Here is a 25,607-nt window from a genome sequence, read left to right on the forward strand (position 1 = left end):
CAAATCAAGCTATACTGTTGTCGTTTTAAGATCGGTACATAGCAAATCAAGCTATACTGTTGTTGTTGTTGTTTAAGATCAGAGACGGTTACTCAAGCACAGTGGAAAAAAATGTTAAATATCTGAGCCAGCACCGTTTGGTTCTGGTCGGCACAATGTGTGAAAAGGTTATAAGTGGCTCGGGCTGTTTTGATTGGCTCCTCCAGGTTCCTGGTACACAGGTACTCTGTCCTACAGCAGCATGCTGAGGCCCAGGGAGACGGAGTAGACGAGCCATTAGACAGCAACCACACTCGGGCTAGCAACAAGACCAGCTTACACGATTCAGACGAGGTAATGGTACAAACACACAAACGTTTATTTTGTATGGCCTCCGCACTTATTATAAATATACAATTTGCCTCAATCCCTTGGTTGTGACTTTCCTTTGCCTCAGTGTTTTCTATAGTCCTTCCTATTAAAGGTCCACTTACATAGGAATGTTGTTTGTTCTCTGTGTGTCTCTAGGATCTTCTGGAGTAACAGGTGGCATTTCCAGCTACCAGGAGGAACCCCTAGCCTCCTGTCTCTCCTTTACAACCTAGAAGTTCCTGCAGCTACCAGGAGGAACCCCTAGCCTCCTGTCTCTCCTTTACAACCTAGAAGCTCCTGCAGCTACCAGGAGGAACCCCTAGCCTCCTGTCTCTCCTTTACAACCTAGAAGCTCCTGCAGCTACCAGGAGGAACCCCTAGCCTCCTGTCTCTCCTTTACAACCTAGAAGCTCCTGCAGCTACCAGGAGGAACCCCTAGCCTCCTGTCTCTCCTTTACAACCTAGAAGCTCCTGCAGCTACCAGGGGAATCTAGTCTCCTGTCTGTCCTTAGGCTCACTGCTCTATATTGAAGAACAAGTTTGTCCTATGTGTACACCGAGGCTCGCTGCTGCTCTCTCTTCTTCGCTTCCTGTTACTTCCTCCTTCTCCCCTCCACCATGACCCTTTAACTCTAACCCCTGACCTTACATCGCCTGGTGGAGAGTCCTTCTAACTCAGCTCTCATCAGTGAGGTATCCAATGAGGCTTTCTGTTCTGAGTGAGACACACACAGAGTTCAGCAGGAGAGCAAAAGGGGGCCAGTAGTGTTGTTGTTGTGGTTGATTTTAGAATGTATCTCCCAAGCTCCTTTGGGAACAATTGAGTGATGGAATGTGGTGGTTCTGGACTACTGGTGAACATTTAAATAATGGACCTCTGGAACTGCTGTGTAGAAGCTGTTTTCATCATCATCGGCATCTTCTCTTAACAACATACAGCTATCATTTTTTTCAACCAAGTGAACATAAACAACATTACGGGTTATACACGCTTGGGACTGGGGCTCTTGGGAATATTACGTATACGCTTCTAATGAAGACTTTTCCTGTTTCCCCCCCTCCACCCTGCACTGTACATAAATAGCTTTCCTTTTTTCATTGATGTGACAGAGTCAGGGACATGGTACATGGGTTGCTGTTGGGTACTGTGGCTTGGAAAAATTATTTGTAAGTATTTTGCCTAACTAATAAGATGCAAGTGGAAATATTTATAAGCATTTAAAGTTGGATAGCAATAACATGTTTTTAGATCCACTGTATCAACACACTGAGCTTTCATAGCAGGAGTGAACGTCCTCTAAACTAGACTGAACTAAAGCAACGTATCCTAACCCGAGAAATGTGTACCTGACTCAGACTTCCACCTCCTAAATCATGCATTTGATTTCAATGGGGTAATACAAATGTGTTGCGTGCATGTATTTCAAATTATAATTTGGCTGTGGAACAATGTCCTTTTTTTTGTATTTGAAAACTGTCTGTTTTAGTTAGTCAGAGGGAGAAAATCTAGTGTACAAATAACTATTGGCCTTACGCCTCTTCATTTCTCAATAAAAAAATTCTTACTTGTGTTTTAATATTTTAAAGTAATCCTACACCAGTGAAAGTAGATCTAAAAGTGAAGAATGAACAGTTGGAATCCATCACTGGACTACACAATGAGTTAGCGCTAACACACACACACACACAAACATCGAGGCTGCTACTGTGTCCAGGTGTTGCATTGTGGGCAGAGCATGTTTGAGCAGTAGATAGGAGCTGATAAGATGGAGAGGGCACCAATGTAAGCACATTTGTAAATGTAATACATAGATCTGAACATTATTGATGAAGCAGTTTGCTAGAAGAAGTGGGTTTTTATAACAATGTTGTATGGATGTGTAGCAGTTTAACACTGGCGTGCCTGTTGTCAGTGTGTGTAGAACCGACCTCTATGTACTGTAGCTCATATGTGAATATGAGATGAGCTAATTCTACTGAATCACATATTTTATTACGGTTTAACTACATGAGAAGGTCATTGACTTAGTTTCACAGAGACAGGATCATTCTAACCTCGGAAGCCCATTTGGGGGTAATGTCTGTGTAGTATGGGGGGTTGGGTCTGTGCCTTCCCAATGAGTGGCAAGTGTATGTACTGTCTATAATAGATTCAAAGTGTGCATCCCAAATAGCACCTTGTTCCCTATATAGGGGACTACTTTTGACCAGGGCCCATAGGATGCACCCTAGATATCAGATGTCTAACCACAGTTGCATTCACTTTGTCATTGACACCCCGTAGATTGCACTTACTGTAATTATGTGAATAAGGATTTCACCTCAAATGAAACTCCCTTCAATACCGACTACCCTTCTGTTCAGTACAACTGTTCTCTGAATGCTCTCCCAATCTATAAAGCAATGGGAACATAATCCCTTGTCATGCAATACAACTTGATTTGTCCACTGTGAAACAGACAAATGCAATGTTTCTAATTTATAATGCAACCTATACTTGGTGTTTCGGTTTGTACAAAAACATCTCTGTACTTGCACAGGACTAAAAATAAATGTTGATTGGCATTAGAGGCAACACCTGTACTGTAGTTAACACTGGGAAGACCCTTGTTCTGAATTATTCATACCTATTTAATCATGCTGGTTTTATGTCTTTGATTTGAGAGGTGAGACTTTTTTTTCTTCCATTTTTAGAATGGCTGTATAAATAAATAATTGTGATGGTTTCAATTGTTGAATCTTGGTATCGGCTGTATCTCTTGTTCTGTATATTTGAGAATTTTGCTTTGGGTTGACGACCAATTAAATTAACTTGCCCCCTTTGAAGGTTGCCTCTTCTGGACTAAAATTACATTTCATTCCAATGTCAATATTTACCTTTATTTAACTAGGCAAGTCAGTTAAGAACAAATTCTTATTTTCAATGACGGCCTGGGAACAGTGGGTTAACTGCCTGTTCAGGGGCAGAACGACAGATTTGTACCTTGTCAGCTCGGGGGTTTGAACTTGCAACTTTCCAGTTACTAGTCCAACGCTCTAACCACTAGGCTACCCTGCCGCCCCGTGCAATATTCAAGAAAACAAAGTATAGAATCAAAACTTGTGACGAACCCATACATTTGAAATGGTGCTTTATTGGTTTGCGGGATAATCAGTCTCCGGCATCTTCCAACAGAAGTCTATTGCATTTGACTGTATTTAGGAAACCAACACGTTAACATCTCATGCTACTTCTAAAATGGCACCCATCGGGTCCTGGTCTAAAGTAGTGCACTAATATAGGGAATAGAGTGCCATTAGCCCTGGTCAAAAGTAGTGCGCTATGTAGAGAATAGGGTGCCATTTTGCTATCTCAGATTCTGTACAGGAAGTTTCCTTCACTGTCAAAGAACTCTCTCCCATTCGGTACCACTGGTGAAGGCTTTGATGACAGCATTAGTTCCTCCAGTTCTTCCTCTGAAAACACCCTTCCATCCCATCTCTCTTCCTGGTCGTCTTTCTCCGACACATTTTCCTCTTCCTCCCACTCCTCTCTCGAGTTATCTTGTCCTGAGGTGTGTCTGCTGTGCAGGGTTGGTGAGGATGAGAGCTGGGTGGGTAGTGAGGTGAGAGGAGCAGCAGGACAATTAGCAGTAGTCATCATGGCTCTTGGGCCAGGGTCATCCTCCACGTCCCTGGCTAGCAGCCTCTGGCTACTGTGGGTGACCAGGGCACCAGTGCTACTTCCTGTAGGCAGCATGGCTGGTTTACTCCTATGTCCAGAGGCAGGCAGCTGTGTTCTGCCCGGCACCCCTGCCCCTCCACCACCAGGTAGGGCTTTCTGCCTCTCCTGCCCCCCTGCCCCTCCACCACCAGGTAGGGCTTTCGGCCTCTCCTGCCCCCCTGCCCCTCTTCCACCAGGTAGGGCTTTCGGCCTCTCCTGTCCCCCTGCTCCACCCCCAGGTAAGGCCACCTGCCTGCCCTGTCCCTCTGCTCCACCCCCAGGTAAGGCCACCTGCCTGCCCTGTCCCCCTGCTCCACCCCCAGGTAAGGCCTGCTGTCTCAGCCTGGCCCACACACTGGTGTCCTGTTTAGCTTTCCTCTCTGGGGTGGGGGCGAACTTGCTCCTCAGGACTCGTAGGATGACGTCACGATGGACAGAGAATCCCTCTGCCAGACGGTCAATGGTCCATTCCTCTGGTAGCTCCTGCTTCAGATACCTGGGGTGTAGTCAGTAATTGAGTCATTGAGGCAAAACGTTGACAATGTTGCAGATAAAGCTGACACGACTCCCTAGTCTACCTGACAGACAATCAAAACATGTCATTCATACAGTACAGCAAAGCTGTCATTAAGGCAAACGGTGGCTACTTTAATGAATCTCAAATCTATTTATATATAAACACTTTTTTTGGCTCACTCCATGATTTCATAGTTGATGTTTTCACTATTCTACAATGTAGAAAATAGTAATACAATTTTTTTAGTTAAAAAATAAAGACATCCTGGAATGAGTAGGTGTGTCCAAACCTTAGACTTTTATACTGTGTGTGTGTGTATATATATTTCGGAATATTTAGTAACATTGCAGTCTTCCTCACCGGATCTGTTCCATGGCATCCCAGCTCAACATCCTCTCTGGAGCTCCAGACTCAGTCAGCTGTCTCTTAACTATATGGTACTTCACCGTCCTCTGTCTCCTCCTCTCTTCACTAGACAGGGGCCAAGGTGAGACGGGTTGCATTAGGCCTAGTTGCATCACGAGTGTGGAGTGACGACTTTGTTAAATGATATTTATCTTAAGATACTATGTAGACCCATCACTGACTGGGTGAAAGTGGCAAAGTATGTAGACGGGCTTCAATAGGCCTGGTGGTCCCAGGGCTGTTTGTGCCGTATAAATCACCAACAGCTGTTGTCAGAAAAGCTGCTCAAACAGATCTTGGGACCAGGCAAAGCCTCGGGTTCAGTTTAGGATAAATGTTTCTCACCTGAACACAGCCTGGACCTTGTCGTCTACATCATCCAGATCTGGATCTTCAGACCTCTCCTCCTTCCCTCTGTGTCTGTGGGCCGAGGTCCTGTGTGTCTGCCTCTGATCCATCCAGGCCTTGCTGGCATCGCTGCAGAGGTGTCGAATACAGCTCCTTGTGGGCATCACTGACAGTTTGCCAAGCCTGGAGACAATCCTGAAAGACATCATGGCTCTTCTGAAGGCTCACCACTGGTCACCAGACACTACTGGATGAAGAAAAGACAGGATCAGAAATTCGCAACATTTTCAATCTATCCGATTTTTCTCAGTACCTCCAATTTTGTCTGATCTAGTTAGCTAAAAAAAATATATATATAACCTCATTGCCAATGGAAAGACTCTCAAACTTTTACAGATGCACAACTGAGAGCATCCTGTCGGGCTATATCACCGCCTGGTACCGCAACTGAAAAACGGCTTCTATCTCAAGGCCATCAAACTGTTAAATAACCATTACTAGCCGGCTACCACCCGGTTACTCAACCCTACACCTTAGAGGCTACTGCCCACTGGGCATAGACATGGAATCACTGGTCACTTTAATAATGTTTACATACTGCTTTACTAATGTCATGTGTATATAATGTATTCTATTCTACTGTATTTTAGTCAATGCCACTCCGAAATTGCTCGTCCTAATATTTATATATTTCTAATTCCATTATTTTACATTTTGTGTGCATTGCTGTGAATTGTTAGATACTACTGCACTGTTGGAGCTAGGAACACAAGTATATCGCTACAAACGCAATAACATCCGCTAAATATGTGTATGCGATCAATAAAATGTGATTTGATAGTAACCTTGGCTAGTATACAGAGCCAAAGACCTTAGCTAGTTAGCTAAATACGCCTCTTGCTGCAACCGCACATTCACATCTCACAAAGTAGTCAAACAATAACCATGTGTCTAGCCAACATTGATAGAAATAATTAACAATTGTATTCACCCAAATAAGATTATCCTGCTTTCTTTAGCTACATTTCAGTCTAGACCTGCTTGTCTCGTGGAAACAGTGCAGCCTTTCCGCAAACAGTCTGGCATACAACCTATATTTACACATACTGCCACCTACTGGCATGTGGTGTTGAAAAACCCCCGATACATTTCAGTCACCGCTTGATCGAAAATACCAAACAAACCTTAATTTAAGTAAATGCATTGATATTTATGAATACCAGACTCATATAGACTCATTATATAGACTCATTAAACACAAATTATTAGTTTGAAAATGATGTCTGAGTGTTGGAGTGTGCCCTTGGCTTTCCGATAAATTAAAAAAAAACATAACGGTGCCGCGTGATTTTCTTAATATAAGGAATTTGACATTATTAATAGTTTTAATTTTAATACGTAAGTATATTTAGCAATTACATTTACTTTTTGATACTTAAATATATTTAAAATCAAGTAATTTTAGACTTTTACTCAAGTAGTATTTAACTGGGTGACTCTCACTTTTACTTGAGTCATTTTCTATTAAGGTATCCTTACTTTTACTCAAGTATGACATTTGGGTACTTTTTCCACAACTGACTCCAACAGTTAAAAAAAATAATCTGAGTACGACAGGCAGGACATTACATACTGAACCAATTGCGTCATCAGTCGGGTTGTAAAGATCGGCAATCTTCGGCGGTCTTCGCCTGAACGATCACATGGCTTAACTCTTCGACATCGCTGTTGTTTTTCATTTGCGCCATTTTGTCTGCTCACTTTGGTGATTGGGCTTTGGAACCCTGAACTGGAGCCAATCAGAGGGATACCGGACAGCAGAGAAACGGTAATAGAAGCCCTATGGTTGTTGTCAGCACGGATTGGTTTGTCATTGACCAACCAAATTACTAACTCTACAAAATACAGGAATCGCATGTTGAAGCAAATCAACGTTGTTGTATTTTTGAACTGTAATGATTTCAGTATGATTGTAGTATAACATAATCCTTGTTATATAATCGAGACAGATTTGCATGCTAAATGCAACGTTAGCTTGGAATAAATCCTATAAATAATGTGATTTTTTGTTGTTGTTGTAACTAGCTAATGTTATACGCAAATATTTATACATTTTCAACACGCTTCCGTTCTTTATGTGAACATTTAACTTGCTAGCTAAGCTAACTAGCTAGTCAACTATCCAGCTAGCTCGTTACCTAATGTAATACCTGTGCATTGTCTCAAGCTAGCTAACGTTAGCTGTGTAGCGAGCAACCGTAAAGCTAGCGAACAACAAAGAAAACAAAGCACACACTTCAAGATGTCCTTCAACAAATCTAACGTTAGCTAGCATTTGTATTCATTTGCTGCATGATGTACCATGTAGCCCATTTTGTTAATTTCAAGAAATATTGTCCAAATCCAATTTTATTGGTCACATACAAATATTTAGCAGATGTTATTGCGGTTGTAGCGAAATGTTTGTACTCAAATACTCAAACGGAGTGATATCCGATGATGTACCCGCCTCAGCTGAATCTTTAAATTAGGCTAAAATCCTGGGGAACAAGAACCGGAAAACACATGAACGCTTGTGTTCCACATGTCTGCTGAAATGGTGACTGTTTAGCTAGTCCAGCTAATGGCCCAACAATCAATCACAGTAGTTTCCTGTTATATGTGGCAACAACAACCTCATAGCTTATGATTGCTTGTGTGACCCTTTGGAATTGATATGCCAGTTTGTATTGGATTTTTCCCTTTGTATCCCTAATTTGTCACAATGCCTCTAAATTTGATTGATCAAACTCTGTTCCTGACAATGACAGGAAGGACTGTGACTAACTGACCATGGAGTACACCACCTCAACAGGGGAGCAGATAGTCGTGCAGACGTCCAATGGCCAGATCCAACAACAGGTGAGTGTCAACGGTTGAACCTGAGCTGGGTGAATCTCAACCAGACTTTACTGAGGTACACCAACTGAATACATGTTGTTGAGTCTAGACTGAGAAGTGTCATTATAGGCAATTCATTTATATAAAATGATTCAATCTAATCTCTGAGACTTCTGGGATAAGTGAACTGTAGCTGTTCCGTGTTCATTAGGCACTAAACGTCAGAAAACTGAATGAAACAGGGAGGGGCTACCTGGATTTAGGGGCTTGTTTAAATAAGAAATGCAAATGCTTTGAAACGGTTTCCGGTTGCGTGCCCTAATGAACATGACCTTGTCTGCAGACTCAGGGCACAATGACGGCTGTGCAGCTGCAGACCGAGGCGCCGGTATTGACGGCCTCTGGCCAGCAGGTGCAGACACTCCAGGTAGTGGTGTGACCGTCTGCCTATGTCACATTGTCACCCGGACACAGTATTACATCGCACTGCATTATTGTCACAGTGTACAGCATGCCTCTCGCCTACCATGATTACCATGCCCCATCTCAGTGCTAGCTTCCCTAGAATGCTATCGCTGCTGTGAGCCGCATGTCCCCAGCTCAGTGACTGGTTTGACTGAGTCAGTCCGAGTCATCCATGAAGGTACTAGCAACAGTCTGAAACATCGGATTGACCATCATATTATGGCCATTTGCCCGAGTTTTTCACCATTGTTCACGCTATGATACGCTTACACTGTCAACTGGTTCAATGTGTTCATAATTTTATGTCCTAAAACAGGAATTATATTCTGTCATAATGACACGCTTGGTGTTTTATCAGCGCTCTGGCCGTGACATGAAACTGCAGAGTTATAGTATACACTGAGTGTACAAAATATTATGTATACCTGCTCTTTCCATGACATAGACTGACCAGGTGAGTGCAGGTGAAAGCTATGATCCCTTATTGATGTCACTTGTTAAATCCACTTCAATCAGTGTAGATGAAGGGGAGGAGACAGGTAAAATAAGGATTTTTAAGCCTTGAGACAATTGAGACATGGATTGTGTATGTTTGCCATTCGGAGGGTGAATGGGGCAAGACAAACGATTTAAGCGGCTTTGAACGGGGTATGGTGGTAGGTGCCAGGCGCACCGGTTTGTGCCAAGAACTGCAATGCTTCTGGGTTTTTCACGCTCAACAGTTTCCCGTGTGAATCAAGAATGGTCCACCACCCAAAGGACATCCAGCCAACTGGACACAACTGTAGAAAGCATTGGAGTCAACACGAGCCTTCATCCCTGTGGAATGCTTCTGAGACTTTGTAGAGTCCATATCCCGACGGATTGAATCTGTTGTGAGGGGGAAAAGGAAGGCATTCTTAATTATTTGTACACTCAATGTATATGATTATCTAAGAATGAATATCAACTTTAACCCAAATTTAACCCACCCACCCACAGGTCCAAGGCCAGCCCCTGGTGGTGCAGGTGAGCGGAGGGCAGCTGATCACATCGTCAGGGCAACCCATCATGGTGCAGGCTATGGGGGGAGGACAGGGACAGACCATCATGCAGGTGCCTGTGTCTGGAGGACAGGGACTACAACAGGTGAGGAATGGGATGAGAGGAAAACCAAAGACATAAAATTGCTATAACCCATTCAATTAAATTAGAATGCTTTCAGAGTGCAGTGTTCTTAAAGAGTCTTTTCCCATTCTAGGAATCATATTTATTTGAGCCAGAGTTTGGAGTTGGAATGATATTATGAGCACACTATCATCTGATTATGTTTCATTGTCAGATCCAGCTACAGGGTGGACAGCAGATCCAGCTGCAGAACGGTCAGACGATCCATCTAGGGGGACAACAGATCCAGCTGCAGGGTGGACAGATGTTACAGCTCGGGGGACAGCAGGGTCAACCCCAACAGATCATCATCCAACAGCCACAACAAGCCATCACAGCCGGACAGAACCAGGTACACACACATACACACACACACACACACATACACACACACACACACACACCACACACCACACACCACACACCACACACACACACACACACACACACACACACACACACAGAGAGAGAGAGAAAGGCATACACCTATACAGACTTCTGATTACACATTTCCTCTTTTGGGACAATGTGACATCATCGCTAACCATCAGCATTTGAGTCTGAATTCAAACATACTTTTAGTTCAACTTCCACATGATGAACAACAATGTAAATTCAAATCTCTCATTGACACTGATTCATGGGTCAACTGATCCAGTTGCAGCAAAGCCAGAGATGTTTAGCTTCAATCCTATGCAATATATACATTCGGTGTTCCGATTGACCTTTTAGATTGGGCAAAACGAGTGACCTAAGAGACATTGAGCGTGATATGAATCGTCGGTGCCGAACGTGCTGGTTCCAGTATCTCATAAACGTCTGGGCTTTTCACGCACGACAGTGTCTAGGGTTTACAGAGAATGTTGCGACGAAAGATAAAACAGTCAGTGGCAGTCCTGTGGGTGACAACAGCACGTTGATGAGAGGGTCAAAGGAGAACGGCAAGACTCGTGTAAGTTAACAGGCAGGGGAAATAACGAAACACATAACTTGTCGGTCCTTGGTCACGGATTGGCTATTACAGCAGACGACCACACCGGGTTCCACTCCTATCAGCTACAAACAAGAAGACGCAGGGCTAGTTGGGCACGCCATCACCAACACTCAAATCAAATCTAATGTATTTATATAGCCCTTTGTACATCAGCTGATATCTCAAAGTGCTGTACAGAAACCCAGCCTAAAACCCCAAACAGCAAGCAATGCAGGTGTAGAAGCAGGGTGGCTAGGAAAAACTCCCTAGAAAGGCCAAAACCTAGGAAGAAACCTAGAGAGGAACCAGGCAATGTGGGGTGGCCAGTCCTCTTCTGGCTGTGCCGGGTGGAGATTATAACAGAACATGTCCAAGATGTTCAAATGTTCATAAATGACCAGCATGGTCGAATAATAATAAGGCAGAACAGTTGAAACTGGAGCAGCAGCACGGTCAGGTGGACTGGGGACAGCAAGGAGTCATCATGTCAGGTAGTCCTGGGGCATGGTCCTAGGGCTCAGGTCAGTTGAAACTGGAGCAGGAACACTGGACAATTTGAAGAGTGGGAAAAACATCTCCTGGTCCGACGAATCCCGGTTCCTGTTGAGTCATGCTGTGATGGCAGAGTCATGCTGATGGCAGAGTCATGCTGTGATGGCAGAGTCATGCTGTGACGGCAGAGTCATGCTGTGACGGCAGAGTCATGCTGTGACGGCAGAGTCATGCTGTGACGGCAGAGTCATGCTGTGACGGCAGAGTCATGCTGTGACGGCAGAGTCATGCTGTGACGGCAGAGTCATGCTGTGACGGCAGAGTCATGCTGTGACGGCAGAGTCATGCTGTGACGGCAGAGTCATGCTGTGACGGCAGAGTCATGCTGTGACGGCAGAGTCATGCTGTGACGGCAGAGTCATGCTGTGACGGCAGAGTCATGCTGTGACGGCAGAGTCATGCTGTGACGGCAGAGTCATGCTGTGACGGCAGAGTCATGCTGTGACGGCAGAGTCATGCTGTGACGGCAGAGTCATGCTGTGACGGCAGAGTCATGCTGTGATGGCAGAGTCATGATTAGTCGAAAGCAGCATGAGTCCGTGGCTCCATCCTGCCTGGTGTCAACAGTACAGGATGGTGGTGGTGTAATGGTGTGGGGAACGTTTCATTGGCACCCGTTAGGTCCCTTGATTCAAATTGAGTAATATTTCCATGCCCTGAAGAATTAAGGCTGTTCTGTATGCAACGGGGGCTAGACACGGTACTAGACACGGTACTAGATGTGTGTACCTAATAAACTGGCCTGAGTGTGTACCTAATAAACTGGCCTGAGTGTGTACCTAATAAACTGGCCTGAGTGTGTACCTAATAAACTGGCCTGAGTGTGTACCTAATAAACTGGCCTGAGTGTGTACCTAATAAACTGGCCTGAGTGTGTACCTAATAAACTGGCCTGAGTGTGTACCTAATAAACTGGCCTGTGTGTTTACAGTGGCAAGAGAAAGTGTTTGAACCCTTTGGAATTACCTGGACTTCTGCATAAACAACAATATACAAACACAGTCTGCTTAAATTAATAACACAAAACACTTATACACTTTCATGTGTATTGAACACACCATGTAAACATTCACAGTGTAGGGTGGACAAACTGTGAACCCTTGGATTTACTTCTGTGTTTTGGGTCATTGTCCTGTTGCATCACCCAACTTCTGTTGAGCTTCAATTTAGCAGGTTGCCTAGTGGTTAGAGCGTTACGCCAGTAACCGAAAGGTTGCTAGATCAAATCCCCGAGCTGACAAGGTAAAAATCTGTTGTTCAGCCCCTGAACAAGGCAGTTAACCCACTGTTCCTAGGCCGTCATTGAAAATAAGAATTTGTTCTTAACTGACTTGCCTAGTTAAATAAAGGTAAAATTAAAAAAAATATATATATATATTGCCAGTACCACTGTGGAACATCCAGGTGGTCTTTTGAGAACGTCAGACGTGCAGCAATGTATTTTTGGACAGCAGTGTCTTCTTCCATGGTGTCCTCCCATAAACACCATTCTTGGTTAGTGTTTTACGTATCGTAGACTCGTCAACAGAGACGTTAGCATGTTCCAGAGATTTCTGTAAGTCTTTAGCTGACACTCTAGGATTCTTCTTAACCTCATTGAGCATTCTGTTCTGTGCTCTTGCAGTCATCTTTGCAGGACGGCCACTCCTAGGGAGAGTAGCAACAGTGCGGAACTTTCTCCATTTTAAAGACAATTTGTCTTACTGTGGGCTGATGAACATCAAGGCTTTTAGAGATCCTTTTGTAAACCTTTCCAACTTTATGAAAGTCAACCATTCTTAATCTTAGGTCTTCTGAGATGTCTTTTGTTTGAGGCATGGTTCACATCAGGCAATGCTTCTTATGAATGGCAAACTCACATTTTGAGAGTTTAATTATTATTTTTTTACAGGGCAAGGCAGCTCTAACCAACATCTCCAATCTCGTCTCATTGATTGAACTCCAGGTTAGCTGTCTCCTGACTCAAAGTAGTCATTAGAATAGGGGTTCACATACTTTTTCCAACATACACTGAATGTTTAAATTACGTATTCAATATAGACAAGAAAAATACAAAAATTTGTGTTAATAGTTTAAGCACACTGTGTTTGTCTATTGTTGTGACCTAGATGAATATCAGATCAAATGTGATGAATTTATGCAGAAATCCAGGTAATTCCAAAGGGTTCACATACTTTTTCTTGACACTGTATATACTGTATAAACCCCCCTTGTTGATTCAGTCTGATATAAATATATATATCAAATTTTTATTTTATTTTTTATATTTAATTTGACTTATTACTTATTATATTCTATATTCATTTCTTTCTATTTATTTTTTGGATTTGCGTATTGTTAGGTATTACTGCACTGTTGGAGCTCGGAACACAAGCATTTAGTTAGATATTACTGCACTATTGGAGCTAGAAACACAAGCATTTAGCTAGATATTACTGCACTGTTGGAGCTAGAAACACAAGCATTTAGCTAGATATTACTGCACTGTTGGAGCTAGGAACACCAGCATTTAGTTAGATATTACTGCACTGTTGGAGCTGGGAACACCAGCATTTAGTTAGATATTACTGCACTGTTGGAGCTGGGAACACCAGCATTTAGCTAGATATTACTGCACTGTTGGAGCTAGGAACACAAGCATTTAGCTCCACCCACGATAACATCTGCAAAATATGTGTACACGACCAATAACATTGTATTTAGATTTTTAATGATATTTTCTAGCATTAAGGAGATCGATCAGGGGTAAGGCCCTGCGATAGACTAGCATCCTGTCCCTGTACTGGTACATCAAGCTGCCTCACACGACAGAAACAAGAGAGATGCTCATGCTCCTATGAGCCATTGTAATATAATAATATAATAATAATAATATAATAATAATAATATAATAATAATAATATAATAATAATATAATAATAATAATATAATAATAATATAATAATAATAATAATAATATTGTGGCTCGCACAAGCCAAGGCTCATGCAAGGCTACTTACTTTACTTGTCCCCATACTGTATATATGACCCTGTCCTGTGTGTTCCTACAGGGCCAGCAGATTCAGTTGCAACAGGGCCAGCAGATTCAGTTGCAACAGGGCCAGCAGATTCAGTTGCAACAGGGCCAGCAGATTCAGTTGCAACAGGGCCAGCAGCTGGCACAGACGGCTGACGGACAGACCATCGTCTACCAGCCAGTCAACGCAGATGGCACCGTCCTGCAACAGGGTATGTTTACAGTATGGACACACATACATACACACCGACATGCTTGGACGCACACTTGTCCACACACACACACACACACACACACACACACACACACACACACACACACACACACACACACACACACACAAATAAAACGGTGAAGGTGGTGGTGATAAGAAGGCTATTTCTCCCCAGGAATGATCACCATCCCAGCAGGCAGCCTGGCGGGGGCCCAGATGGTACAGACAGGGGGTGCCAACACCACCACTACCAACAGTGGACAGCAGGGCACCGTGACCGTCACCCTGCCAGTCTCAGGCAACATGATGAACGCTGGTGGCATGGTCATGGTAAGGCCCTAACCAGACATCCTATTACCTAGATCACTGAGGGGGTTGGGGCACGGTGGGTTAGTTTGTATAGAGCCTGTAGTGGGTTAGTATACAGCCTGTAGTGGGTTAGTACCTGGTTAGTATAGAGCCTGTCGTGGGTTAGTATAGAGCCTGTCGTGGGTTAGTACCTGGTTAGTATAGAGCCTGTCGTGGGTTAGTATAGAGCCTGTCGTGGGTTAGTACCTGGTTAGTATAGAGCCTGTCGTGGGTTAGTATAGAGCCTGTCGTGGGTTAGTATAGAGCCTGTCGTGGGTTAGTATAGAGCCTGTCGTGGGTTAGTATAGAGCCTGTCGTGGGTTAGTATAGAGCCTGTCGTGGGTTAGTATAGAGCCTGTCGTGGGTTAGTATAGAGCCTGTTGTGGGTTAGTATATAGCCTGTCGTGGGTTAGTATAGAGCCTGTCGTGGGTTAGTATAGAGCCTGTAGTGGGTTAGTACCTGGTTAGTATAGAGCCTGTAGTGGGTTAGTACCTGGTTAGTATAGAGCCTGTAGTGGGTTAGTATAGAGCCTGTCGTGGGTTAGTATAGAGCCTGTTGTGGGTTAGTATAGAGCCTGTCGTGGGTTAGTATAGAGCCTATAGTGTGCTAGTACCCCCCCCCCCCCCCCCTCTCTCTATCCTTCTCTCTCCTCTTTGCAAGAGGCTCTATCTCATATGTCTCTTTTCCTCTCTCCCTGCTAGATGATGCCTAGTGGAGGTCATGTGTGTGTTTGTCCCTCTAACTAGTTTGTCTCTCCCTGCTAGATGATGCCTAGTGGAGGTCATGTGTGTGTTTGTCCCTCTAACTAGTTTGTCTCTCCCTGCTAGATGATGCCTAGTGGAGGTCATGTGTGTGTTTGTCCCTCTAACTAGTTTGTCTCTCCCTGCTAGATGATGCCTAGTGGAGGTCATGTGTGTGTTTGTCCCTCTAACTAGTTTGTCTCTCCCTGCTAGATGATGCCTCGTGGAGGTCATGTGTGTGTTTGTCCCTCTAACTAGTTTGTCTCTCCCTGCTAGATGATGCCTAGTGGAGGTGCAGTGCCTGCTATGCAGCGTATCCCTCTACCCGGGGCTGAGATGTTAGAGGAGGAACCTCTGTACGTCAACGCTAAACAGTACCATCGCATCCTGAAGAGAAGACAGGCCCGCGCCAAGCTGGAGGCAGAGGGCAAGATCCCCAAGGAGAGGAGGGTGAGTAGCCTGTGTTAGTGTGTGACGACAGGCCCGCGCCAAGCTAGAGGCAGAGGGCAAGATCCCCAAGGAGAGGAGGGTGAGTAGCCCGGGTTAGTGTTAGTGTGTGACGACAGGCCCGAGCCAAGCTAGAGGAAGGGGGCAAGATCCCCAAGGAGAGGAGGGTGAGTAGCCCGGGTTAGTGTTAGTGTGTGACGACAGGCCCGAGCCAAGCTAGAGGAAGAGGGCAAGATCCCCAAGGAGAGGAGGGTGAGTAGCCCGGGTTAGTGTTAGTGTGTGTCGACAGGGCAAGATCCCCAAGGAGAGGAGGGTGAGTAGCCCGGGTTAGTGTTAGTGTGTGACGACAGGCCCGCACCAAGCTGGAGGCAGAGGGCAAGATCCCCAAGGAGAGGAGGGTGAGTAGCCTGGGTTAGTGTTAGTGTGTGACGACAGGCCCGCGCCAAGCTAGAGGCAGAGGGCAAGATCCCCAAGGAGAGGAGGGTGAGTAGCCTGGGTTAGTGTTAGTGTGTGACGACAGGCCCGCACCAAGCTAGAGGCAGAGGGCAAGATCCCCAAGGAGAGGAGGGTGAGTAGCCTGGGTTAGTGTTAGTGTGTGACGACAGGCCCGCGCCAAGCTGGAGGCAGAGGGCAAGATCCCCAAGGAGAGGAGGGTGAGTAGCCCGGGTTAGTGTTAGTGTGTGACGACAGGCCCGAGCCAAGCTAGAGGAAGGGGGCAAGATCCCCAAGGAGAGGAGGGTGAGTAGCCTGGGTTAGTGTTAGTGTGTGACGACAGGCCCGCACCAAGCTAGAGGCAGAGGGCAAGATCCCCAAGGAGAGGAGGGTGAGTAGCCTGGGTTAGTGTTAGTGTGTGACGACAGGCCCGCGCCAAGCTGGAGGCAGAGAGCAAGTTCCCTAAGGAGAGGAGGGTGAGTAGCCTGGGTTAGTGTTAGTGTGTGACGACAGGGCAAGATCCCCAAGGAGAGGAGGGTGAGTAGCCCGGGTTAGTGTTAGTGTGTGACGACAGGCCCGCGCCAAGCTGGAGGCAGAGGGCAAGATCCCCAAGGAGAGGAGGGTGAGTAGCCCGGGTTAGTGTTAGTGTGTGACGACAGGCCCGAGCCAAGCTAGAGGAAGGGGGCAAGATCCCCAAGGAGAGGAGGGTGAGTAGCCTGGGTTAGTGTTAGTGTGTGACGACAGGCCCGCGCCAAGCTGGAGGCAGAGAGCAAGTTCCCTAAGGAGAGGAGGGTGAGTAGCCTGTGTTAGTGTGTGACGACAGGCCCGCGCCAAGCTAGAGGCAGAGGGCAAGATCCCCAAGGAGAGGAGGGTGAGTAGCCCGGGTTAGTGTTAGTGTGTGACGACAGGCCCGAGCCAAGCTAGAGGAAGGGGGCAAGATCCCCAAGGAGAGGAGGGTGAGTAGCCCGGGTTAGTGTTAGTGTGTGACGACAGGCCCGAGCCAAGCTAGAGGAAGAGGGCAAGATCCCCAAGGAGAGGAGGGTGAGTAGCCTGGGTTAGTGTTAGTGTGTGACGACAGGGCAAGATCCCCAAGGAGAGGAGGGTGAGTAGCCCGGGTTAGTGTTAGTGTGTGACGACAGGCCCGAGCCAAGCTAGAGGAAGGGGGCAAGATCCCCAAGGAGAGGAGGGTGAGTAGCCTGGGTTAGTGTTAGTGTGTGACGACAGGCTCGCGCCAAGCTAGAGGCAGAGGGCAAGATCCCCAAGGAGAGGAGGGTGAGTAGCTTGGGTTAGTGTGTGACGACAGCCCGAGCCAAGCTAGAGGAAGGGGGCAAGATCCCCAAGGAGAGGAGGGTGAGTAGCCCGGGTTAGTGTTAGTGTGTGACGACAGGCCCGAGCCAAGCTAGAGGCAGAGGGCAAGATCCCCAAGGAGAGGAGGGTGAGTAGCTTGGGTTAGTGTGTGACGACAGGCCCGAGCCAAGCTAGAGGAAGAGGGCAAGATCCCCAACGAGAAGAGGGTGAGTAGCCTGGGTTAGTGTGTGACGACAGGCCCGAGCCAAGCTAGAGGAAGGGGGCAAGATCCCCAAGGAGAGGAGGGTGAGTAGCCCGGGTTAGTGTTAGTGTGTGACGACAGGCCCGAGCCAAGCTAGAGGCAGAGGGCAAGATCCCCAAGGAGAGGAGGGTGAGTAGCCTGGGTTAGGGTTAGTGTGTGACGACAGGCCTGAGCCAAGCTCGAGGAAGGGGGCAAGATCCCCAAGGAGAGGAGGGTAAGTAGCCTGGGTTAGTGTTAGTGTGTGACGACAGGCCCGAGCCAAGCTAGAGGAAGAGGGCAAGATCCCCAAGGAGAGGAGGGTGAGTAGCCTGGGTTAGTGTGTGACGACAGGCCCGAGCCGAGCTAGAGGAAGAGGGCAAGATCCCCAAGGAGAGGAGGGTGAGTAGCCCGGGTTAGTGTTAGTGTGTGACGACAGGCCCGAGCCAAGCTCGAGGAAGAGGGCAAGATCCCCAAGGAGAGGAGGGTGAGTAGCCTGGGTTAGTGTGTGACGACAGGCCCGAGCCAAGCTAGACTGAAGTATTAATAAAAAAATAACACAATAAGAATAACAATAATGAGGTTATACAGGGGGCACCGGTACCGATCTATGAAATTGAAAATGCCTATTTACTCTGTTCCATCTGACTGTGCAATCCACTGTCTCATCAGCCCAGCCAGGCAATTTATAAACCTGATCTCCACTATAAAAAGCATCTAGACATTATCTCACATTTCTTTTAGACAAACATTTGGTTTTCAACAGCAGAGATTTGTAATAAACCTTACTCTCTGTCTCTGACATTTGCAACATTGTTTCAATATTGAAATTCGATCTCCAGCTGATCCATAGTAATGAACATGTTGGGAGTCGGGAAGAGACAGGCTTGCTGGCAGCTTTTCTCAGACAGTCGAAATCATGAATCAGCATAATTTTTATGGCTATATACGAAGAAATGTCTATAGAAAAGCTAGTTTGTCTTTTCAGCTTCAGTTTTAAGTTATTGTGTTAGCTGTGTAGTTGAATATCTCTTCTGAACAGTGGCCTGGCGAGAGAGCAAATGTTCATTGCCAGGTGAAATCGCACATTGTTATGGATGTAAACCAAACAAATCACTAGAAAACAGCTTAAACAAACTATATTTATAATTGTCAAGAAATTTAATGGCCATCTAAGCCTCTCGGTTTTGTTCTATTTTTTAAATTATTCGCAGCTACTTTACTGTTACTCTGGCTACACTGTTCTTGTCATGAATGTGTTAGCCAAAGTTGGCTTGCTACCAAACAAGGGATGAGTACGTTGCCAGCCATCATGACAACGGAACATTTAGAAGGAACGACTGGGTCGCTTCCATAGATGTAGAACTAAAAGACATAACGACTGGGTCGCGTCCATAGATACAGAACTAAAAGACATAACAACTGGGTCGCGTCCATAGATGTAGAACTAAAAGACATAACGACTGGGTTGCGTCCATAGATGTAGAACTAAAAGACATAACGACTGGGTCGCATCCATAGATACAGAACAAAAAGACATAACGACTGGGTCGCGTCCATAGATACAGAACAAAAAGACATAACGACTGGGTCGCGTCCATAGATACAGAACAAAAAGACATAACGACTGGGTCGCGTCCATAGATACAGAACAAAAAGACATAACGACTGGGTCACTTATCTGGCAAACGAACCGATATAACGAAACAACCAGCCGGTTTGGGTATGCCAGCAGCATACCACCCTGCATACCACTGCTGGCTTGCTTCTGAAGCTAAGCAGGGTTGGTCCTGGTCAGTCCCTGGATGGGAGACCAGATGCTGCTGGAATTGGTGTTGGAGGGCCAGTAGGAGGCACTCTTTCCTCTGTTCTAAAAAAAATATCCCAATGCCCCAGGGCAGTGATTGGGGACACTGCCCTGTGTAGGGTGCTGTCTTTCGGATGTGACGTTAAACAGGTTTCCTGACTCTCTGAGGTCATTAAAGATCCCATGGCACTTATCGTAAGAGTAGGGGTGTTAATCCCGGTGTCCTGGCTAAATTCCCAATCTGGCCATCAAACCATCACAGTTTATAATCCCCAGTTTACAATTGTCTCATTCTTTCCCCTCCTCTCCACTGTAACTATTCCCCAGGTTGTTGCTGCAAATGAGAATGTGTTCTCAGTCAACTTACCTGGTAAAATAACAAATAAAAAATAAATGTAAAATTTGTGTTGAGACTATATCTTGTGAAAGGATGAAATATTATGTTGTAAAAAAAAATGTTTTAATGAAAATGTTTCAATCATTATTTTGAATATGTTGGTAACTCATTGTGATAAAAGTGCCAAAGCCCGAGAAGGTTTGAAGGGCTTCTAGGACATTCTCTCTCTTGAAGGACATTCTAGAGCCTGCATTATTTCCTACAGTATATTTGCACGGTAGAATTCAATAGTGTGTCTCTCAGAGCCGGACTGTTGCAGTCTTTTTTTACATGTTCTATGTTTGAGTTGCTTTTGAAAGCAGAAGTCGAATTGAAAACATTATTGCCGTTGTTGAATTCGATTTTCATAATAAAAGCAAGCTATAGGACTGATGGTTTGGTTAGCTAAACTAGCAAGTCTGTTTGGTTACCAAGGCAACTACTGTACTACTACTTCAGTGGATGTTGATCACATTTTATTTTATTTTTTTTGGCGTTAAATCTGTTAAATTATAGCCATGGTATAAAAGGGATAATCTACCCGGAGATCTATGCGTTCTCTGGAAAATAATGCAACTCTTTGGAAGGTCAGTTCCGCTCTGCCAGCGTGTTGTGGAACACACCTTCCACGTCGTTTCCACAGGGAACGCACAGCCCCGAGTTAACGATCTCTTACTGTACGTGTATCTTACTGTCTCAAACTACCGTCGGTTAGTTTGTCTTATCTTAGCAACGTGTTTATATTGTGTTTAATATTTTTTATTTGCGTCTCAGTGGTTGTGAATAGGGGGTTTCAGCACCTTGTGAAAGGCCTCGAACCACGTTACTAGCTTCCCTCTTGCACCCATTTCAGCAAACAAGTAGTACCCGCTCTCTATATAAGCAAACCGAAGCCCAAGTTTTCAATTAATTGGCGATGCACCCGGTGTTGCGCTTACTTAAAGGCCCAGTGCAGTCAAAAACATGATTTGCCTATGTGTTGTATATATTTCTACACTATTTGGTTGACATAATACTGTGAATTTGCAAAACATTATGATAATGCCCTTTTATTTATTATTAATGTTATTTTTTTATTTCATTTTTTATTTTACCCTCTCTCCCCAATTTCAATCTTGTCACATCGCTGCAACTCTAGTGGGAAATTGACGATCATCCTGAGCTCCCACTTCTCACACATGGGGACCTCTAATGTCACCTACTAAGAAAATGGCCTCTATAACAGCATTGTTGGCAGTTAAATGCAAAAAAACAAACCGTTTTTATAAATAAAAAAAACAATCTATAAATGGAGTTTTTGAACTCAACAATTTGTTTACAAGCATGATAGCTGTACTTTTAGTTCATTGACCAATCAGTGTTTCTCAATGAGTTAAAATCACATGAATGCAACTGGTATTTACGACTTTACGGTAAAATCACAACCCCCCGCATGGTTACGAACGCAGCATCAGAGTGGAAACTTGAGAGGCCCAAAATAGCAATCCGGTCACAACAGACAATGCAAGGAACAAGGTGAATGGCACTTAATTTCCCCGCTGTACTGAAACCGAACCGTGACTCAAAAACCGCAATACGTACCGAACTGTGGGTTTGGTGAACTGTTACAACCCTAGTTGTTAGTGACTAACACCTCTCTCTCTCTCTCGATCTCTCTCTCTCTTTCTCTCTCTCTCTGACAGAAATATCTGCACGAGTCCCGTCACCGCCACGCCATGCAGCGCAAGAGGGGAGACGGAGGACGCTTCTTCTCTCCCAAGGAGAGGGAGGAGATGGCCCTGGCTCTGGCCCAGGTAGGAGAGCTGGAGAGGGGGAACCTTACTTAGAGTCCTTACTAAGTTCTTCAGGCTATATACAATACACATAAATCCAGGGCTGCAGACAACAATTCACTGGTGCCAATACGTTTTTCAGTTGGTGGCACTAGCCCATGGTTTGGCGTCACAATAGAAACAAATTCAATGTCATTCCAGTCCCTCCAGGGTTCTGCGATTGCGTTTAAAAAAAATTTTTTTTTTAAATCACAAATTCCCCTTAGATTATGCAAGGGCTTGTTAATTACGACCAATCACTGCTCCCGAGAGGTGCAGCGGTCGAAGGCACTGCATCACAGTACAATTGGCCCAGCATCATCTGGGTTTGGCCGGGGTAGGCCGTCATTGTAAATAAGAATTTGTTCTTAACTGACTTTCCTAATTAAATAAAGGTTTAAATAAAATTTTAACAACAGCACTATTTCCGCATAAAATTGCCAAGTCATGTTTCAATCAAGCCACACGTCAATTTTCACGACAATTTCAACAAAATCGTTGCATATCGCCATGCAAAATGTCATAATAGCCACAGCAAAATCAAGCCTCACAAAAATCACTGCAAAATTAAGTGCTTTATGAAAGGTGCCACTATGTAGACATCGCTCCGCCATTTCCTGTTTGCAAAAATTATAATAGTTTGCCTAATTTCAGTTTGTGACAACAAAAAAAGCAAGTGTACTGTAGAGAATCAGTGTACCATCTAAACCGCTGTAAAATATATTTCCCATAATACAATAATATTGTATTTTCGCTGTTTGAAACTGGTGTTCAAAAACGAAACTTAAAAACATGAAACATAGAAATAGCGCCAATAGAACAGATCTACCGTTTCATTAAAAAAAAGGTTTTGTCCTGAATACAAAGTGTTATGTGTTACATATTACAGCTTTAAGAGGTGTATTAGACTACTGGAAAGGTATTCAATAACAAGTTTTATCTAAAAATGTGATTCAAAATATCTTTTATGTGCAAACTAATCCAGTTACTGTTATACTTTACGGTTAAAATAGGGCTGCAGTCCGCATGCCAATTGCATTTCCCATTTCACAACTTGAGACATCTGTGGGCATTGTTTTGTGTGACAAAAATGCAATATTTAGAGTGGCCTCATGCTGTTTAATCAGCTTCTTAATGTCACACATGTCAGTTGGATGGATTATCTTGGCGAAGGAGAAATACTCACTAACAGCGACGTCAACAAATTTGTTGCCAAATTTTGAGAGAAATAAGAGTTTTGTGTGTGTTTTTATTTCAGATCATAAAACATGGGACCAACACTTTACATATTCCGTTTATACCCTTTTGTTCAGTGTAATTTGTAAACATTTCAAAAAAACATAATTCCACTTTAACATTAATGGGGTCTTGTGTGAATAAAATGTAAAAAATCTAAATTTGATCAATTTTTAAATTCAAGCTGTAACACAACAAAGTGTAGAAAGCCTTGGGGTTTGAATACTCTCTGAAGACACTGTAGGTAGAATCTTATTCAAAATGATTCCACAGCTGTGATGGCTGGGGATTCCAACAGGCATTAACTCTGGGCTGTGAAGACATACGCTACAAAGAAAGCTTTAAATCGTTTAATAAATAAATAAAGAGTTTAACTTTGTTTTTTTGTTGTTGTTTTTTACTTTGAAAATAGTGGCGTAGGTTGTGTAGATCAGTAAAAAAAAACATCACATCTATTCCCTTTTGAGATGCAATTTTGAGGCATTGATGACAGTGTAATGGGTGTATAGACATTAACTAGTGAATGTTTTTGGTTGCATGTGTTGTCTGGTATCCTTACATCTTTCTCTCTCTCTCTCTCTCTCTCTCTCTCTCTCTCTCTCTCTCTCTCTCTCTCTCTCTCTCCTTCTCTCCCCGTAGCAACAGGCAGAGCTGGCTGCCCAGGCAGGAGAAGAGTCTGTAGCTCAGATGGTCCGTGTTTCATAGCATTCCACACCCCGACAATGTCTTCCTCCGTATATACACATCTCGCTGGGCTTGGCCGATAAACCGTGTACCGGGGTGTTTCCAAATACCGGCAATATGATTTTCAATACCGTTTAAAAATATATATATAATAATATTTTTGTTTTGGGGGTGCATGCTACAGCACTGCATAGAAATCTAAAATGTGTCAAATAAATGATATCCTGTTCAGGACTCCAGCTATGCATTTGGTTTGATAACTTGCTCGCTAAGTGGCTAGATGTCAAGATCAAGCTTCTTGGTTACTGCAAAGACAGTCAATCCCATCCTGGATCAAGAACACTCAACCCTCTTGCCTAAATTGTTTATTGCGTAATTATATATATATATATATATATATATAATAAAATATTATCATTTTAATAGCACCCATTATGTGCATTTCCAATAATACCCAGTATGGTACAGAAACGGTGTGACATTATGAAAATCTTGATACCGCCCAACCTTACCCCTCGCCCATATAAGGCTCTGCCTGTATTCTATGACTGAGATTTTTCCATGATCGCCCATATAAGGATCTGCCTGTATTCTATGACAGATTTCTCCATGATCGCCCATATAAGGCTCTGCCTGTATTCTATAACTGGGATTTCTCCATGAAGGGTCACTATGAATGAACTTCAACCCTTGACCTTTTACTGGAACTGTTGTGCTGTGTCCTGGAAACCAATACTAAGGTTACCCTGGTTACCCTGGTCGATGACTTCATGTTTTTGCTAAAGCAGGTCATAACTGATGGTAGTTTAGTTGCAGAATACATTTCGTTGGTCTTATTTTTTGTGTGTGTATTTTACTGAAGCAAAGACTGTTTACAAATTCAGCTGTCAGGGTCAAAAAAATTATGGTAGTTATGCATCTTGTTTGTTGAAACAGGCAACATTATAGAAGCCTTGGTCCATAGGGATTCTCAAGTCAGATATTGACAGACTAAATGAAAATGGATATTCGTTAAGAATGTTTTTGGAAGCACTTCTCATAGAAAAACAGAGGAGAATTGGAATTTCACTTCCTGAATTGAAATGGAATTGACCCCAACACTACTTTTCAGAAGGGTTTTCAATATCCAGTCCCCGGTTCTTTGTACAGGGAATGTATTTTATACAACCGTCGTGATAAAAACTAGATGTTTGTTGTGAGATAGACAGCACATGTATGTTTCATTGATGTCTGACTATCCATGTACTTTGTCTGTTTAACTCTACGTGGATCTTTATTTGAAAAGTACATTTTATATTCTTCTGATTCTGAAGGACCATACATTTATTTTTTGTGGTTTACAACATTGTTTGACTGTGAACTCTTGTGTATTAATCTGTTAATTAAATTGTATTAGGTTCACTTGGTCTTTTTTATAGTTCTGTGTGTTTCATTGATTGTATTTATTGTGTGTGTGTATTATATATGTAGGTATGTATACACAGTGGGGCAAAAAAGTATTTAGTCAGCCACCAATTGTGCAAGTTCTCCCACTTAAAAAGATGAGAGAGGCCTGTAATTTCATCATCGGTACACTTCAACTATGACAGACAAAATGAGGGGGGAAAAATCCAGAAAATCACATTGTAGG

General features: G+C 44.0%; 3 protein-coding genes across 6 annotated transcripts in view; 2 read left to right on the top strand and 1 right to left on the bottom strand.

The window, feature by feature from the left end:
- The window catches only part of LOC135527729 (sortilin-like), a 46,214-nt gene extending 43,125 nt beyond the window's left edge, over positions 1–3,089 (top strand). The window contains exons 18-19 of the mRNA XM_064956248.1: positions 207–333; positions 508–3,089. Coding sequence (XP_064812320.1) covers positions 207–333; positions 508–522 — 142 coding nt within the window. The 3' untranslated portion in view covers positions 523–3,089. The remainder of the gene's footprint in view (positions 1–206; positions 334–507) is intronic.
- A 376-nt stretch (positions 3,090–3,465) lies between these two features.
- On the bottom strand, positions 3,466–6,421 carry ngrn (neugrin, neurite outgrowth associated). 2 transcript variants are annotated; one of them, XM_064956251.1, is made up of 4 exons: positions 6,316–6,421; positions 5,322–5,568; positions 4,932–5,042; positions 3,466–4,550 (listed from the first exon to the last, which is right to left on the bottom strand). In XM_064956251.1, exons 2-4 carry the CDS (start codon positions 5,531–5,533, stop codon positions 3,704–3,706), a joined length of 1,170 nt encoding a protein of 389 aa, XP_064812323.1. In that variant the 5' UTR covers positions 5,534–5,568; positions 6,316–6,421; the 3' UTR covers positions 3,466–3,703. The 2 variants fall into 2 exon arrangements, with proteins under 2 accessions (XP_064812323.1, XP_064812321.1); XM_064956249.1 differs by having other exon boundaries at positions 5,322–5,571.
- A 625-nt stretch (positions 6,422–7,046) lies between these two features.
- LOC135527731 (nuclear transcription factor Y subunit alpha-like) lies at positions 7,047–25,378 on the top strand. Of its 3 annotated transcripts, none has more exons than XM_064956252.1 (9): positions 7,047–7,152; positions 8,135–8,225; positions 9,651–9,797; positions 9,991–10,167; positions 14,391–14,568; positions 14,746–14,900; positions 15,936–16,109; positions 21,929–22,039; positions 23,933–25,378. In XM_064956252.1, the coding sequence occupies exons 2-9, from the start codon at positions 8,157–8,159 to the stop codon at positions 23,996–23,998; spliced, it is 1,077 nt and encodes a 358-aa protein (XP_064812324.1). In that variant the 5' UTR covers positions 7,047–7,152; positions 8,135–8,156; the 3' UTR covers positions 23,999–25,378. The 3 variants fall into 3 exon arrangements, with proteins under 3 accessions (XP_064812324.1, XP_064812326.1, XP_064812325.1); XM_064956254.1 differs by lacking the exon at positions 7,047–7,152 and adding an exon at positions 7,179–7,276; XM_064956253.1 differs by lacking the exon at positions 7,047–7,152 and adding an exon at positions 7,283–7,923.
- Positions 25,379–25,607: the final 229 nt, after the last annotated feature.

The sequence above is a fragment of the Oncorhynchus masou genome, chromosome 33, assembly GCF_036934945.1.
Source record: "Oncorhynchus masou masou isolate Uvic2021 chromosome 33, UVic_Omas_1.1, whole genome shotgun sequence".
Classification (NCBI taxonomy): Eukaryota; Metazoa; Chordata; class Actinopteri; order Salmoniformes; family Salmonidae; genus Oncorhynchus; species Oncorhynchus masou.

What these genes read in the sequence shown, in the direction of transcription:
- ngrn (XM_064956251.1), bottom strand. Translation starts at nt 5,533, where the DNA reads ATGATGTCTTTCAGGATTGTCTCCAGGCTTGGCAAACTGTCAGTGATG. An exon ending in AAGGTCCAGGCTGTGTTCAG is followed by an intron (nt 5,043 to 5,321) that starts GTGAGAAACATT and finishes GCCCCTGTCTAG; the next exon opens with TGAAGAGAGGAGGAGACAGA. An exon ending in GATGCCATGGAACAGATCCG is followed by an intron (nt 4,551 to 4,931) that starts GTGAGGAAGACT and finishes ACTACACCCCAG; the next exon opens with GTATCTGAAGCAGGAGCTAC.
- LOC135527731 (XM_064956252.1), top strand. Translation starts at nt 8,157, where the DNA reads ATGGAGTACACCACCTCAACAGGGGAGCAGATAGTCGTGCAGACGTCC. An exon ending in GAGGACAGGGACTACAACAG is followed by an intron (nt 9,798 to 9,990) that starts GTGAGGAATGGG and finishes TTTCATTGTCAG; the next exon opens with ATCCAGCTACAGGGTGGACA. An exon ending in TGGCACCGTCCTGCAACAGG is followed by an intron (nt 14,569 to 14,745) that starts GTATGTTTACAG and finishes ATTTCTCCCCAG; the next exon opens with GAATGATCACCATCCCAGCA.